Genomic DNA, 14682 nt, shown 5'->3' with positions numbered 1-14682 from the left:
ATTGCAGGTACACCGGATGGTTGCCATTGCCTCTCCTGCTGGAGGAGCTGCAGAAGTCAGATACAAGAGACGTGTTCCTTCTTAGCTTGGGGTTTCAATGGGTGCAAAAAAGGGGAATGTAGGGAAGGGATATAGGGATATCTCATAGAACCCAGGGAGTGCATCAGAGTTTTGTGAGCGACTGACAGCTGTCAGAAACCAAAGCAACCCGATAGGTGTTCTGTCATATGTTCAGCAGCTGTTTATTGAATGTCTGCCATCTGCTAGGTACTGTGGTGGCCACTGGGTATTTCATGTTGAGAAAAAGAGATGTGAGTGCTGCTTCATGAAGCCTAAGGTTTAGAGGTAGACACAGACATTCAGCAAATGAATGAATGAATGAATGAAATTATAAATGGTATACCTGCTATTGAAGGACTATAACCCGATGCCATGAAAGAATGAAAGAGGGGCCTGATTTGGAGTGGAGATGGTGAAGAGATAGCCATGGAAGGCTTCTAAACCTGTGTAGCTTTTTACTAGGTTTGGGGAAGGGGCTGATAAGAGTGTTCCAAGCAGAGGGAATAGCATGTATTTGTAGTTTCAAGATATCAAGGTGGGAAAGGTTCAGCTTTTTATGGAACTGAAAGAATGCCAGTTTGAGTGGAGAATAATTCAGTGAGAAGGAGAAGTGGATTTAAAGTAAGGGTGGAGAGGTAGTCATGGGCCAGATGATGCAGGGTCTTGTAGGCAGAGTTGGGGTGATGTACAAAGTGTAGTGGGAAGGTGTGGCACGTTAAAGGCAGGTGAGTGACATGATCTGATTTACATTCTGAAGTGATGATTCTGGCTGCTGTTTGGGGTATGCACTGGAGAGAGGCAAGAATAGAATTAGGGAGACCCAGCAAGGCTGTGGTAGTGTAGCTGAAATATATGGGTGGTGATGACATTGAGTTGACAGTGGAGACAGAGGGAAATGGACAGATTCCGGAGATTTCGGGAGACAGCATTCACGGAAATTGGTAATAATTTGAATGTGGGTTGTGAAGAGGGGAAGGCATTCATAGTGACTTCCAGAATTCTGGCTTGAATGATGGGTTCAGTTGCCATTACTGATGGGGGACCACTGGATGGGTCTGGAGCTTCAGTGGACAAGGGAGCACAGAAGAGCAAGAGTTAAGCTTTAGATGTGCTAAGTGTGAAATGCTTGTGAAATATCCTATCAGAGATATCAAGGAAATAAACATGACACATAGTCTGGTGTCGAAAATAAGAGTCTGCTGTGCAGAGAAAAGGGTACAGATTGGAGATCAAAAGTTGAGAGTTGTCAGCATATAGATGATAACATTGTCTAGGAAGAGAGTGTATCTTGATGAGACCATTGGGTCCAGGGCTGAACCCCAAGGAAATCTGATGTTCAGAGGCTGGATACAAGAGGAGCAACAGGCTGAGACAGGAAAGACGTTTGAGAGGTAGGAAGCAGATCCATAGAGGGTGATGTCATGGGAACCGAGCATCGTTTCCAAGGGCGCGGGTCGGGGGGTGGTCAGCTAGGTCTAATGTTCTGAGAGTACTGGTAAGGCTGCTTTGCTAGTGATGACTCCTGAGATGCCCTTTTAAACTACTCTGATTTCTTGTAATACTTGGGGGGATGGGGTTTTAGCCACCAGTGGAGATTGGAGCCCAAATAGGGAAAGGATCTTATGAAAACTTGTAACCTGTTGGTTTAGGGCAGCTTTCCTAACCTTTTCTATAAGAAGCACAGCCAGAAAAACCATTTCGGCGGTATGCTTTGAGCATAGGTGAGAAACATCAGCTCTTAGGGAATAGGCAGCAAGATGTAAACATGAATGTTTGTGTGTTCTATTACTGTCTTCCTGGTTGATTAAAGAAAAAGTGCTTTCTACTTCATACGTCAATACTACTTCAAAATACTGCAGATTTGTACAATTAATACCTTCTGTTCACTGAATATGGATATCAAAAGTTGAATGTTGATCTCTGGAGTCTTTGAGCGATTCTTCTAGAAATCTTTCTTTTTTCAGTTTTTCCTTTTGCCTCATCTTAGGTCTTAGCAAAGATACTCATTTTGTTAGTAGTGCCAGGAAGCAGGCAGTTTCCATGGCAACTGACAGATTGCATTTACTGTGGAAATTTCCGGGATTGACAGAGCTGCATTGCAGAAGGATGCATAAAGCAGTATTCATCTAGAGAGCCTAACAGCATGGACACAGAAGAACTGTTGCAGTGCTGTGCAGGGTATGTGTTATGTTTATTTTCCTGTCTCAGGAGGATTACGAGTTCTGAGGAGAGGGTAGAACAGCTTGAGGCATTTTAGTATATGCTGGCTTGCTAAAATCAGAGAAACTTTGGGAAAAAGGAGGAAAAATAATTTGGGAAGAAAGATGTGTTTGATAGCATTGGGAGGAAATCAAGATGAAGATAAATGAAGTAGAAGAATGTGATAATGAAATAAGAGGAGAAAACACACTTCAAACTGATTAGATAATAAAGGGGTCTTACAGATGGTGGTTCTAGACACAAGAAGATATTTATTTATCAAAGGAAAATTAGCAGGCGTTGGCAAGCTCAGGGAATCACGTTCTCCTGTACGGGAAGGATAATGCTGGTAAGGTAGTGAGCTGCTGCCTGCTGAAGGGTGATGCGCAGCTGTGAGGGCTGCTCTGGGTGTAGGCAGGTTTGCTGCTGCCTCGTGTACTCACTTCCCTGCACGCAGGGAGAGTCAGGGAAGGGTCCTTAGATCCTCAGTCCTACTCCCTGTGGATTTGTGGAGGAGTTTTAAGAAAAAGCCTGAAATGTGTCTCGAGATTAAATTCTGGAAATAAAACTATAGGACTTGGGTAGATAATTGGAATTTCTTATCCTCCAGAGCATGATTGTAAATTTGAAAGAGAAATGATATGAAAAATAGATAGGATTTAGATCATTTAAATGATAGGTGATATCTAGCTGACTAGATGTCATGTAGGTTATGTAGTCAGCAAACTACAGCTCATGAGCCAAATGTAGCCTGCTGCTAGTTTTTGAAAATAAAGTCTTATTGGAATGTAGCCACACCCATTTGGTTACACAGTTGCCACAGAGACTTCTGTAGATGGCAAAGCCTGAAGTATTTATTGTCTGTCCCTTTACAGAAAAGTTTGGTGACTTGTGATTTAGATGGTGTATTGGATTCCTAGGGCTGCTGTAACACATTCCCACAGACTTGGTGGCTTAAAGCAACAGAAATTTATTCTCTAGGGTTCAGGAGGCCAGAAATTCTGAAGTCAAGGTGTTGGCAGGGCTTGTGCTTCTTTGGAAGGCTTTAGAGGAGGATCCTTCCGTCCTATTCCTAGCTCAGGTAGCTCCTGGCGTCTCTTGGATTTTGATAGTATAGCTCCAGTTGCTGCCTGTCCTTACTTCCCTGTCTCTGTTTCCTTTTCTGTCTCTTTTAAGGACACTCATCATTATATTTAGGGTTCACCCTAATCCAGGATGGTCTTTTCTGGAGACCATTTTCTTAATTACATCTGTAAAGATAAGGTCACCTTCTGAGATTCCAGATGGACATACCTTTTGTTGGGGCTACAGTTCAGCTCACTGCATATGGTGTTAAAGAACTGGGTTTTGGCTTCTTAGACTACATTCTGTGTTAAGAAAAGTTAGTTCCTGGCAGGTTTCCTTTGGAAACCTGTGAGGCATATCCTCTGAAGTAGACTTGTTGACCTGCTGGAGAGGGTGTTAAATTTACTTTTCAAGGACCAGACAATACAGACATAGTTAAAAATCATAGCAGACAGCCTCTGTGATGCAAACAGAAGCAGCTGGGTAGAGGTAGTACTGGAATATTCGCAGGAGAAAAGGTACTAAAATATTCACAGGAAACCATGAGCATTGTCTAACGTTACATGTCTCCAGCAGTCTCTCAACTCCCACCCCCTAAAAAACAGCAAAGTGAATCTGGAAATTTAATGAAAGGTAGTTGGAACCAAAATGAGAATCAGAATTTTGAGAGATTAGACTCATGACTGGATTATGACAATAGGAAATACATATATGATTTAAAATAACTAGATTCCATACATGAGTAGAGTGAATAGAGCTGTAAGTTTGAGACTTGACTCTGGTTAGAGAGCCTTTGTATCGTTACAAGAGCATATAGACTGTTGGCCTAGGCAGGCGAGGTCTGTGATGTTTCCTCTTACCTTCTGAGCACATTTATAAGCCATAGTAATGACAGTAGATCTCTATCCTCGCATCCCTTGGAAGTTTCATCTAGCATATTTGGGTATATTTGGAAATGTTTAAGCAGCGATGCATGCCCATGCTGAAGAATCAGATGGAGCCAGGGGATTCCAGGGTGGGTGCTGGAGCTGCAGAGAAAATCCTCCTCACTCTGTGATCTCAGGGAACCCTAGTGCCTGCATCCTCAGCTGTACACCTGAAAATGAAGCCCCTGGTGTAGATTTGATGGAGATAATTACCAGCAGAATTAAGCAAAGATGGTTAGAAGTGGATCCAAATTAGGGTTCACCAAGAATAAGCAGTACCAAACTAGCCTACTATACTTAAAAAAAAAAAAAGTTACTGGGCTGTAGATCAGGAATTTGCCGTGGGCTGGGTGTTTCTTGATTTCACCATATGTGGGTACAGAGGAGGAACACGAAGCCCGAGCCAGGATTTTCAGGCACAGTTTCCTGAAGGGCAAGACTGGATGAAGTTCGTGTATTCTTTCTAATTGAATTCTGTTAGTCTGTGACTGTGTGTATCTTGAACACCAAACTGAGATGTTAGCAAGCGGTAGGAATGGAAGTTTTCTTCTCTTCTTCCTTTAACAAGATGTTTTGTGTACTAAGTGCCACCCATGTTGAATTGTGTGCTTCAGCTTAAACAACTTCAGAGAAGGATTCAAATTTAGCTACAATCACTTTATTTTTTATTTTTGATATAAATTTTATTTATTTATTTATTTTTGGCTATGTTGGGTCTTTGTTGCTGCGCACGGGCTTTCTCTAGTTGTGGCGAGCGGGGGCTACTCTTCGTTGCGGTGCGTGGGCTTCTCATTGCGGTGGCTTCTCTTGTTGCGGAGCACGGGCTCTAGGTGTGCAGGCTTCAGTAGTTGTGGCTCACAGGCTCAGTAGTTGTGGCTCGTGGGCTCTAGAGTGCAGGCTCAGTAGTTGTGGCGCACGGGCTTAGTTGCTCCGCGGCATGTGGGATCTTCCCTGACCAGGGCTCGAACCCGTGTCCCCTGCATTGGCAGGCGGATTCTTAACCACTGCACCACCGGGGAAGCCCCGCTACGATTACTTTAACTTTTAATTTTTCTGTTGGCATCTAGAATCTATGTAAGGAAATAGAATGAGATAAGGTTTAAAGCATAGATTGGGATTAAATTAAGCTGGTTGATCATGGTTCATACAAGCTACAATTTAAGTACTATAAGGGGTTCAAAAGCACACTAGATTTCAAGTAGATATATTATATAAAATAGATGCATAGCAAAACGTGTCTGTTAATAAAATTTATTTCTATAAAATCTTTTTTTCTCATTGACCTATTTAGATAAATGTCCCCCCAAAATAATAAAAATAAGCTTGAGAATGTAGTTGTTTCATAGTTATGTGTTTAAAAGATAATTCACATAGTAATAGTATTAAAAATTAGCTACAGGTTAGGATAAAAATAGTGGTTCAGACCCTTGGTTCTTGTTTGCTTGAGGAACTAAAGTTATGACTTTATAAAAGCAATTTCATATTTGTAGTACAAAATGATGTATGAGTAGCAGCTGCCTGCTAAAATATTTAAGAAACAAAGGTGAAAATATGAAACATAGAAAATTAAGACAACTTAATGCTAAACGCTATATCTGATTGCTAATAACAATAACAGCCAGGGTAAAGAAAAAATGTACCCAGAGTTTCTCTTGCAACATTCCTGCAGAGATTGATTGAGGTAAGGGGGCCCCTTCTGAGCCTCTAGTCTCAAAGACCGAGCATCTTCATTCTCTTTCCCGCCCTCCCCCCTCACTGGTAACTACAGAAAATACCTGGAGAGCGACGGGAGGAGGAGGAGAAGTGGATGCAGACAGATTCCACTGGGTAGTGTGGTCATTCTGAGAAGTGTTGTAGGTGGACGCAGAGAAGGGCTGTAGCAGCAAAGTAGACTGAGAGTTGTATTTTTATATTTGCTGCTGTCAGCTGAGAGCACAGCATTAGAGAACAAGGAGATTGTGGGGAGGAGCATTTGCCTTTGGAGCAGTGAGTGCTTTGATTGAATGCACTGAGCCCTGGATGCCTCAAACTGTACACGTGCTTTCAGCTGTAGACGTAGGACAGGCAGATCCCTTTCACACAGAGTGGGGCCCAAGGAAACTCAGTCTCTCTCTCTTGACAGTTTTGAGGTATAATTGACATGTAATAACCCGCACCTATTTAAGGTGTACATTTGCTGAGTTTTGAGGTATGTATGCACCTGTGAAACCATCACCACAGGCAACATAATGAACATATTCATCATCGCCCAGAGTTTCCTCCTGCCCCCTTGTAGTTTTTATATCCAGACGTTTGATTTGGTTCTTCTCTCCATTCTTTAGTTTCTTGAACATATGGAATACAGTAATAAACACTGTTTCATTGTCCTTGTCTACTTATTCTAGCATCTCTGTCATTTCTGGGTCACTTTGAATTGGTTGCTTTTTCTCCTTATGATGGCTCATAGTATCTTGCTTCTTTGCATACTTGAGGATTTTAGATTGCATGCCAGGCATTGGGTGCTGGCTGTTTTTGTATCTTATAAATATTTTTGAGCTCTGTCCTTTGGTTAAGTTCCTCGGAAATAGTTTGATCCTTTTCGGGTCTCTTTTTTCAGCTTCGGTAGGTGAGACCAGATCCTTCTGCGTGCTTTCCTGAATTCCCCGTGAGTTGTGGAGTTTTCCACTCTTGTGGAGTTGTTGTATGAGCCTGGGTATCATTCCCTCTAATGCTTTTGGGTGGTTCTTTCCTCAGCCTTGTGTAGGTTCCTCATAAGCTTGTGCTGATCAACGGGGGGGCCCTGCACGTCTGTGGGGTCCTCCTTCTGTGCGGCTCTCTCTTACCTAGTGCTCTACCTTGAGAACTCGGTCTCCCCAGACTCTCAGGTCCGTCGCCTCCTCGTGAGGATCTGCTGGATCTGCCCCCCCTGTGTTGTGGTCTGTGAAGTCTCCCTAGGCAGTATGCACGCTGGGGTGGCTGCCGGGCTCGCCTTGTGTATTTCCTGCCTCTCAGCGCTCCGTCGCTGCCTTTTGTTGTCCGCTGTCCAGGGTCTTCAAGACCTTCCCGTGTATTGTCTTTTTTTTTTCAGTTGTTTCAGGTGTATCAGTCTGTCTCCCGATGCTCCATAATAGCCCAAGCACAAGTGCCACAGACACTCATCGTGACACAGGAGGAGAATTATGGAATTAGGGAATAATATCTTCAACGCTTTGAGAAAGAGCATCTCTGAATATGATATTTTGCAGCATTCAAAATCGTTTTTTACAAGAATGATTAGCATTTGTAATAAAGTAGAAGAAATCATGGCATTCATAAAAAAAGGATTGAAAAATAGTGAGGAGAGAACAAATTTGGATAAATAGGCAACAGAATTACTGAAAAGGGTGATAGATGAGAAAAAAAGACATTGCTAGGAAACTGTAAATGCAGTGGTGGAATGAAATCCATATTGCATGTGGAACTTAAATGGTACTGCATGGCAGCAAAAGAAAAGAATGTGATGGGAATAATTGATTTGAAAACATACAAAGTACCACATTTTTTACATATATAAATGCATAAATACAATCGGAAGGTAAACAACACCCTGGAGAAATATTTGCAATACAGGACGAAGAGTTGATAGGTATGTTAATAGAAAAAGAACTTTTTAGCAGAAGCAGCGACAGCAAAACAAACACCGGTCTAGGAGGGCTCTGGCTAAGGGGGTGTTATCTCAGGCGGTTAACCAAAGAAACGCTGTTTACCAAATAGCTCAGAACATCCAACTCCAAGAGTAATACATCAAAATGCCACTTAAGAGTGAGTGATCTAGCCCCAGTCACCTTTCCGCTGGCCTGAGGGAAAGGGTGCTATGGGCCGGGCGCAGGCTCTCCAGGCAGCGCTATGCAGTCATGTGGACCCTGTGATGGCCCACACGTCGACAATACACTCAGTGAGGTCTGCAAAGCAGTAGGTGCAACAGGTCATTCGGTGACCTATCCACATAGTACAGAAAAATGCAAAGGATCTATACTGAAATGTTAATAGTGCTTTTCTCTGGATTATGATTGATTTTTCGTTTTAAATTTCTCTTCTACCTGTGTAGCTGTGAGAGGGATTTAGGATTGGGTAGTCTACTTGGAAAAAGAGGTTCAGGAACTTGCCCTGCTGCTGAATTTGCACAGCAGAACCCTGTGTTTAGTAGATGGCGGGGCTGGGGCTAGAGCTCTCCCAGGTAACCTTGGCCGTGCTGTTCCGTTTCTTTAAAAAACAAGCCCACCCACCTACATACAAAGCCCCAGGCAGCTTTATCAGACACACGAGGTAGAAATAAAGCTTTTCTCAGGGCCCAGTCTGATTACGTTCTGGAACATTATGTCACAGTTCTTTAGTTGTTTTGGAATCAGTAGGATTTCAGAAATTCATAGATTAGTCTGGGCCAATGAAGGGATGGTAATTAAAATACAGTAGTGATGATTTAGTATTAAATAGTAAACGGACAAGTTGCTTATTTCTATCCAGAAGATCAGTTATCAGAGAAAGTACTGAGACATGCAGATGGCCAACAGACACTTGAAAAGATTCTCAATATCACTAATTATTAGAGAAATGCAAATCAAAACCACAATGAGGTATCACCTCACAGCTGTCAGAATGGCCATCATCAAAAAGTCTACAAATAATAAATGCTGGAGAGGGTGTGGAGAAAAAGGAAACTTCCTATAGGACTATTGGTGGGAATGTAAATTGGTACAGCCGCTGTGGAGAACAGTATGGAGGGTCCTTAAAAAACTAAAAATAAAGCTACCATATGATCTAGCAGTCCCACTCCTGGGTATATATCTGGAAAAAAACCCCTCTAATTTGAAAAGATACATGCACCCCAAGGTTCATAGCAGCACTATTTACAATAGCCAAGACATGGAACCAACCCAAGTACCCATCAACAGACAGCTGGTTTAAGAAGATGATATATATATATACGGAATATTACTCAGCCATGACAGAGAATGAACTATTGCTATTTGCAGCAACATGGATGGATCTAGAGAATATTATACCTAGTGAAGTAAGTCAAAGAAAGACAAATACTATATATCATATATGTGGAATATAAAAAATAATGCAAATGAATCTATATACAAAATGGAAATAGACTCACAGACATAGAAAACAAACTTATGGTGCTAACTCCCCCTGCCCTTGAATATGTAGACTTACCCACCCTGTAAGTGGCAGCCTGATATAAGGCATGAGAGAGACATTGCCGGAGCACGTGTACCCTCCCTGTAGGGTTAGCTCTGAAAGAGAGGAATTGAACAGAGTGTGTTTAGTTTCTTCTCTGTATTCACTGATCAGTCAGTAAGGCCTCAGGTGAGAGACCAGATCCCTCTGCATGGAACAGTGAGGCATGGGAGGAATAAGTGTTCCCTTAAACAATTGGGGAGAGGTAAGCCCTGAAAGCTTTGATATTTTCCAGTCATTCATATGGCATCTTTTTATAAAGCCAGGGAATATTGTCATTTGAAAAGGAACATGAAGATACTGACCACATGGGACATATATACCCAATCTGTTTATATTAGCTGTTGAATATCTGTTGGTAAGATATGGTATGTCCATGAATTGATTTTCCAAATTTGATTCAAATTGATAAGGTTGATTGATTTTTCTTTTTTTTACGTTTTAATCCTTTGTGTTGGTGTCTGTAGATTTCACCAGAGTCTATTATTACCACTAAAATTCTACTAACCTTTATATAGGAGAAAGTATATTAATGGTAACATCAGTCTATATCTAAACAGCTTCCCTGGTGCTGTTAATATCTATCCAAAAACATATACTGTTTGAAATACCGTATTCAAGAGATACATTACGCATTTAATTCAGATTTGTGATCTGTAAGGCATTTAAAAAATGTAAGTGTGTAGCTGATTTTTTACCTGGAATGTGTATCATTTGATAATCTAATTACAAGTCCTAGTATAACAAAGACTACTAAAACTTGTTTTCATATTAAAGACCTCTAAATCCAGAGGAGAAGATTACTGATTTTTCTATGGACTTTTTTCTACTGGACTTTCCTATGTAGAGGGCTAGATAGGGGGCTGGGATTGTATTCCTTTCTGAGACTTGGGTTAATTTGAGATTTGGAACCTCAGTCCTTTGCTTGTTTCTTGAGTGGACTCAACAAAAACATTGGAGGGGTGTCCTGGTTAAGTATTGTCCATGTAGAGCACTTAACCTATTTTAGAAGGAATATAAGGCACTGATAGGCAGAGGCATTGAGGATGACTTACAAGTTTGTTGAGTTGAGTCAAACTAATTTCCAGGTAAGAAATTAATAATGAAATGACTGGGAATTTCTGATACTGTCTAATAGAAGTAACACTTAAATCTTGTTTGATAGATTTGCTTAAAGTTAAAGAACTATAACTAGAGTTTTGGCCGCTTGGTACAGTTGCCTCAGTGATTGACTGCTAGAGTTTCATGGTAAAGGTTCAGGTCAGGCTTCCAGATCTGGTTACTACAGTGCTTTATCTACGTACAGTTCTTCTTCGGAAGCAATCATGGTTGAACTAACTCTTATAACAGTAGCTGTGAAACAGTTTCATTGGAAAGATCGCCAGTCCAGTATGAATGAAGACTCTATGAACATGCCTTGGTGATGGCATAACCGTAGCATGTTTTTCTGTGGTTTTCACAACTCTTTTCCTGTCTAAGTGAGAAAATGGAACTCTGGGTAGTAATCACATTCTCCTGTTCATCTTTTTCTTTTGCAGCTGTATTGAGATATCATTCATACACCATACAGCTCACCCATTTAAACTGTATAACCCTACTGCTTTTAGTATATTCAGAGTTGTACATCTGTCACCTTACTCAATTTTTGAACATTTTTGTTAGCCTAAGAAGATAACTCACATTCCATATCTGTCAATCTGTTCACTTTCAAAAAGAAAAAAGAATCTTATCCAGAAACCATACAGCAGGCTTACAGTAAGCTAAACTATTAGCAGAGATATTTCATAATTCTAAAATTTGACCTTCAGTGTGATAGACAATATTATAACTTGTTTTTCTCTGACTTTATGCAGTAATGAAATATTCATTTCATTTCTCAGGAATGCTAGCAACAAACGTTATATGACACAATGTAATGATGAGTGATAGCCTTTGCCATATTCTCTTGGCTAGAAGCAAGTCGCAGGTCCCATCCATATTCAAACAGAGGAGCTTATGTAAAGATGTGGGTGCCAGGAAAGTGGAGGTCATGGGCAGCACCTTAGCTCCTGTCTGCCACTACCCTCAGCAGTAGGCTAGTGCTGTATATTTCACCAGTGATTAAATTGAGCCATTAAGATGGTGTTTTCTTGCCAATGATCATAGAACAATAGTCATTATTCATGGAACTTCTTTATGTTAGAATACTTCCTGGCTTAATCTGTCTACTTCATGAAAAAGATTACTGAGAAAATTAGTCACTGGGCTTCATCTGCTTGCCTAGATCTGATTTCCATCTTAGCCAGTTCAAGCTTCACCTCCATACCTGAATGGTCACTTATGCCACTGCTTTCTGGGCTTCCTTTGACTCTAGATGCTAGGGTATATATAATATTGGTGAAAGTATTTTGTAAACTGAAAAGAACTTGTTACGAATGAAAGCTGGTATTATGACTTATTAAAGTTATGATTTGAGAATCTGGCATTTGGAATGCTGGTTCACTAAGTTGTTATTTAGACAAAGCATAGTAACTTTTTAACTCTAACCTTGACTCTTGGTTATTATTAATATCAGTACTAGTATAAATGATTATTCTGGGGGAGTCATTTTAAAATTCTAAATATATGAGAACCTTAAAAGTAACTACAAAAAACAGTTCTACTAATCTGAGAAAACATTTCCTGAATTTTGGAAGAAGAAATAGATAACCAATCATGTTCTTGCTTGTATCATTAGATCAGATTTTAAAAGAGATTCTGATCATTTAATATGAAATTGAAGAAATGTAGATGATATTCAATGGAATCTTTTTCTTTATGTCTGTTGCACTCTCTGGTTTGATACAGTTCATCCCTACACATTGGTATGTGTGTGAGAGAGAGGCAGACACAAACGAGATTGATTTTACATTTTTCATTGGATTTGCTTTTTTACAAAGTATGGTTAGAAGTTAATACTTTGATCTCCGTGCTGGCATTTTGGAGATGATTTTTTTATTTAATGAAAATCCGTAACAAGTGAGCACTTCTGTCCATAAATCATTCTTTTTTCACCCCATTGCTCTATCTATTGATCAAGGGCTGAGAGGCTCAATTTTGAATAGCACATGGTAGTTTTCCTCTTAGAGCCAGCTGACTAGTTGTTTAACTGTTCTCCCACCTCAGCATGGCTTTAGCATGAATAGGGCAGTATCCTAAGGTGCTCATTCCCAAACTTCGCTAGAATCATCACGGTATCTTTAAATATACTGTTTTTTGACCCTATCCCCACATATTCTGATATAATAGCTATATGATGATACCTGGGCATTGGGATTTAATAAATCTCCCCAGGTGATTCTGATGAGCAGCAAAGTTTGTGAACAGCTGTATTAAGGATCGAGGACCTGGAATAATTAATGTTGGGTAAGGTAGGATAAGAACTTTTTGGAAATGAGGGTAGCACCTGCGATTCTGCATTTGATAATGCAGTTTTGCAAAGTTTGGAAAAGATCTCGTATTTGGAAATGAAACTGGTCTGCAGTATTAGTTGCTTCAGTAAATGGAAATTTGGTTTTATGAATCCCATAAAAGCTAAGTTCATTGACTCCCTGAATTTAGGCCTTTCTTAATTAACTCAGTGTGTAAAAAACCAAGATGACACAAACGAACAAAAAAAAGTCCCCGGAAACCCGGAGCGCAGACTGTTCTAGTAACTGATGAGAAAACAAATTTTCCCACGCATTAATCAGTGCTAGCTAAAAGAAAAAAGTCAAAACCTATTTAAAATGTGGAAAAATTGCTTCCCAATATTTTAACAGAGAGAGACTGAGAACACACAGCATTGAATCGTCAGGAAAACTGAAGATCTCCCCTGAGCAGCACTGGGATTTCACTGCAGAGGACTTGAAAGACCTTGGAGAAATTGGACGAGGAGCTTATGGTTCTGTCAACAAAATGGTCCACAAACCAAGTGGGCAAATAATGGCGGTTAAAGTAGGTGATGCCCATGATTACTTTTGGTACTTTAGTCCACTCGGTGCAATTTCTTGGTGCAGTAACACCACTACTGCTCTGTTCTCACTGGTGTGGTAAATATGGGTGTTCCTGAAATGGTTTCTCCGAATCCTTTTGAGGGTGTTTTATATTATATAGAGGTTGTCTTACCGGTGGCATGTTTCCTGCCTCTCGGGAGACATGAGTCGTGAGGTGTGCATGTTCCCTGCACTTTCGGCATGATTCTTTAACGTGTTTTAAACTTCAGGCCCTCCCGCTGGCTGCCAAGGTGAGTTCCGGTGGGGCGGCCGCACCCTGGGGGCCGGGCAGTGCCGCGCCGCGCCAGAGCTGCACGGAGACGCGGCGCACTGGGTTGGGCAGGGTGCGGGGCTAGGGCTAACAGCAGGCTCGCTGACGGTTTCCCGGAAACCACGCACATGCTGTTGCCACTAACCTCAACCTTACTCGGTCCTGACCGGCTCGGCTTCTCTCTGTTTTTTTCACCTCCACTCAGTACCGCCCTGTGCCCCGGCTCCAAGGTTGTACTGAAACGCATACTTTGTGATGCTGCTGTCCTAGTCTGTCATTACTGTGAGTGTCATGCCACTTAATATGTTCATTTCAAACAAAAACATCAAGAATGGCCAGAGGTGGAGATTGGCCGCTAGACTGTACCTGGCAGGCTTACGTTGGTACCTGTGGGGAACTCATGGTTTCCGTCTGACTCCCAGGGGGCCCATGTCATTGTAACTTGTTCATGTGTTTGTTCAGATGTTTAACGAATATTTGCTCTGTGTAAGATATTTCAAGAAAGTCAGCGATGGAGGGAGGGGGGCAGTTTAAAAGGAAAAAATGGAGATATGGCCACACTCTCATCGAATTTAAAATTTTTGTGGGAACACATACTTTCCCAGTTTGCAAGAACTGAGAATGGGTTTGCCGACAGTCTAAGCTAATCATCTTCCTGTTAGTCCCCCCCCTATTTTGAGAGTTTATCAAAATGGCTTGATGAGAGGAGTGACCTGTTTCCTACTTGACTTTTGGGAGTGGATTTGTGTCACATTAATATAAAATGCTGCCTGTTTTGAAGTTTATTGTGAGCAAAATGTTACTCTGTTTTAGCCTCCTTCACTGTTGAGCATTTCTCTTTGCTGGGTTATATAAAACTAATGAAAAATTAATAGTGGGGAGAAACCTTAGGATTCTCTCTATGGGTTCCTAACCTGTTTTTGGTCATATTTCTTTTACAATATGGTGACAACTGTAGACTTTT

At 41.1% G+C, this 14682-nt stretch overlaps 1 protein-coding gene across 5 annotated transcripts in view; it reads left to right on the top strand.

Moving 5' to 3' along the window:
• Nucleotides 1-14682, top strand: part of MAP2K4 (mitogen-activated protein kinase kinase 4) — a 104801-nt gene that overhangs the window by 45137 nt on the left and 44982 nt on the right. For all 5 annotated transcript variants that reach the window (XR_002178151.3, XR_002178152.3, XM_019944184.3 and 2 more), the window contains one exon: nt 13235-13409. Coding sequence is in view for 3 of the 5 variants with exons in the window: in XM_019944184.3 (XP_019799743.1) it covers nt 13235-13409 (175 nt within the window). In the remaining 2 variants the exon portion in view is untranslated. The remainder of the gene's footprint in view (nt 1-13234; nt 13410-14682) is intronic.

This window comes from Tursiops truncatus, chromosome 20, assembly GCF_011762595.2.
Source record: "Tursiops truncatus isolate mTurTru1 chromosome 20, mTurTru1.mat.Y, whole genome shotgun sequence".
Lineage (NCBI taxonomy): Eukaryota > Metazoa > Chordata > Mammalia > Artiodactyla > Delphinidae > Tursiops > Tursiops truncatus.
This window is presented reverse-complemented; position numbering and strand designations above follow the sequence as displayed.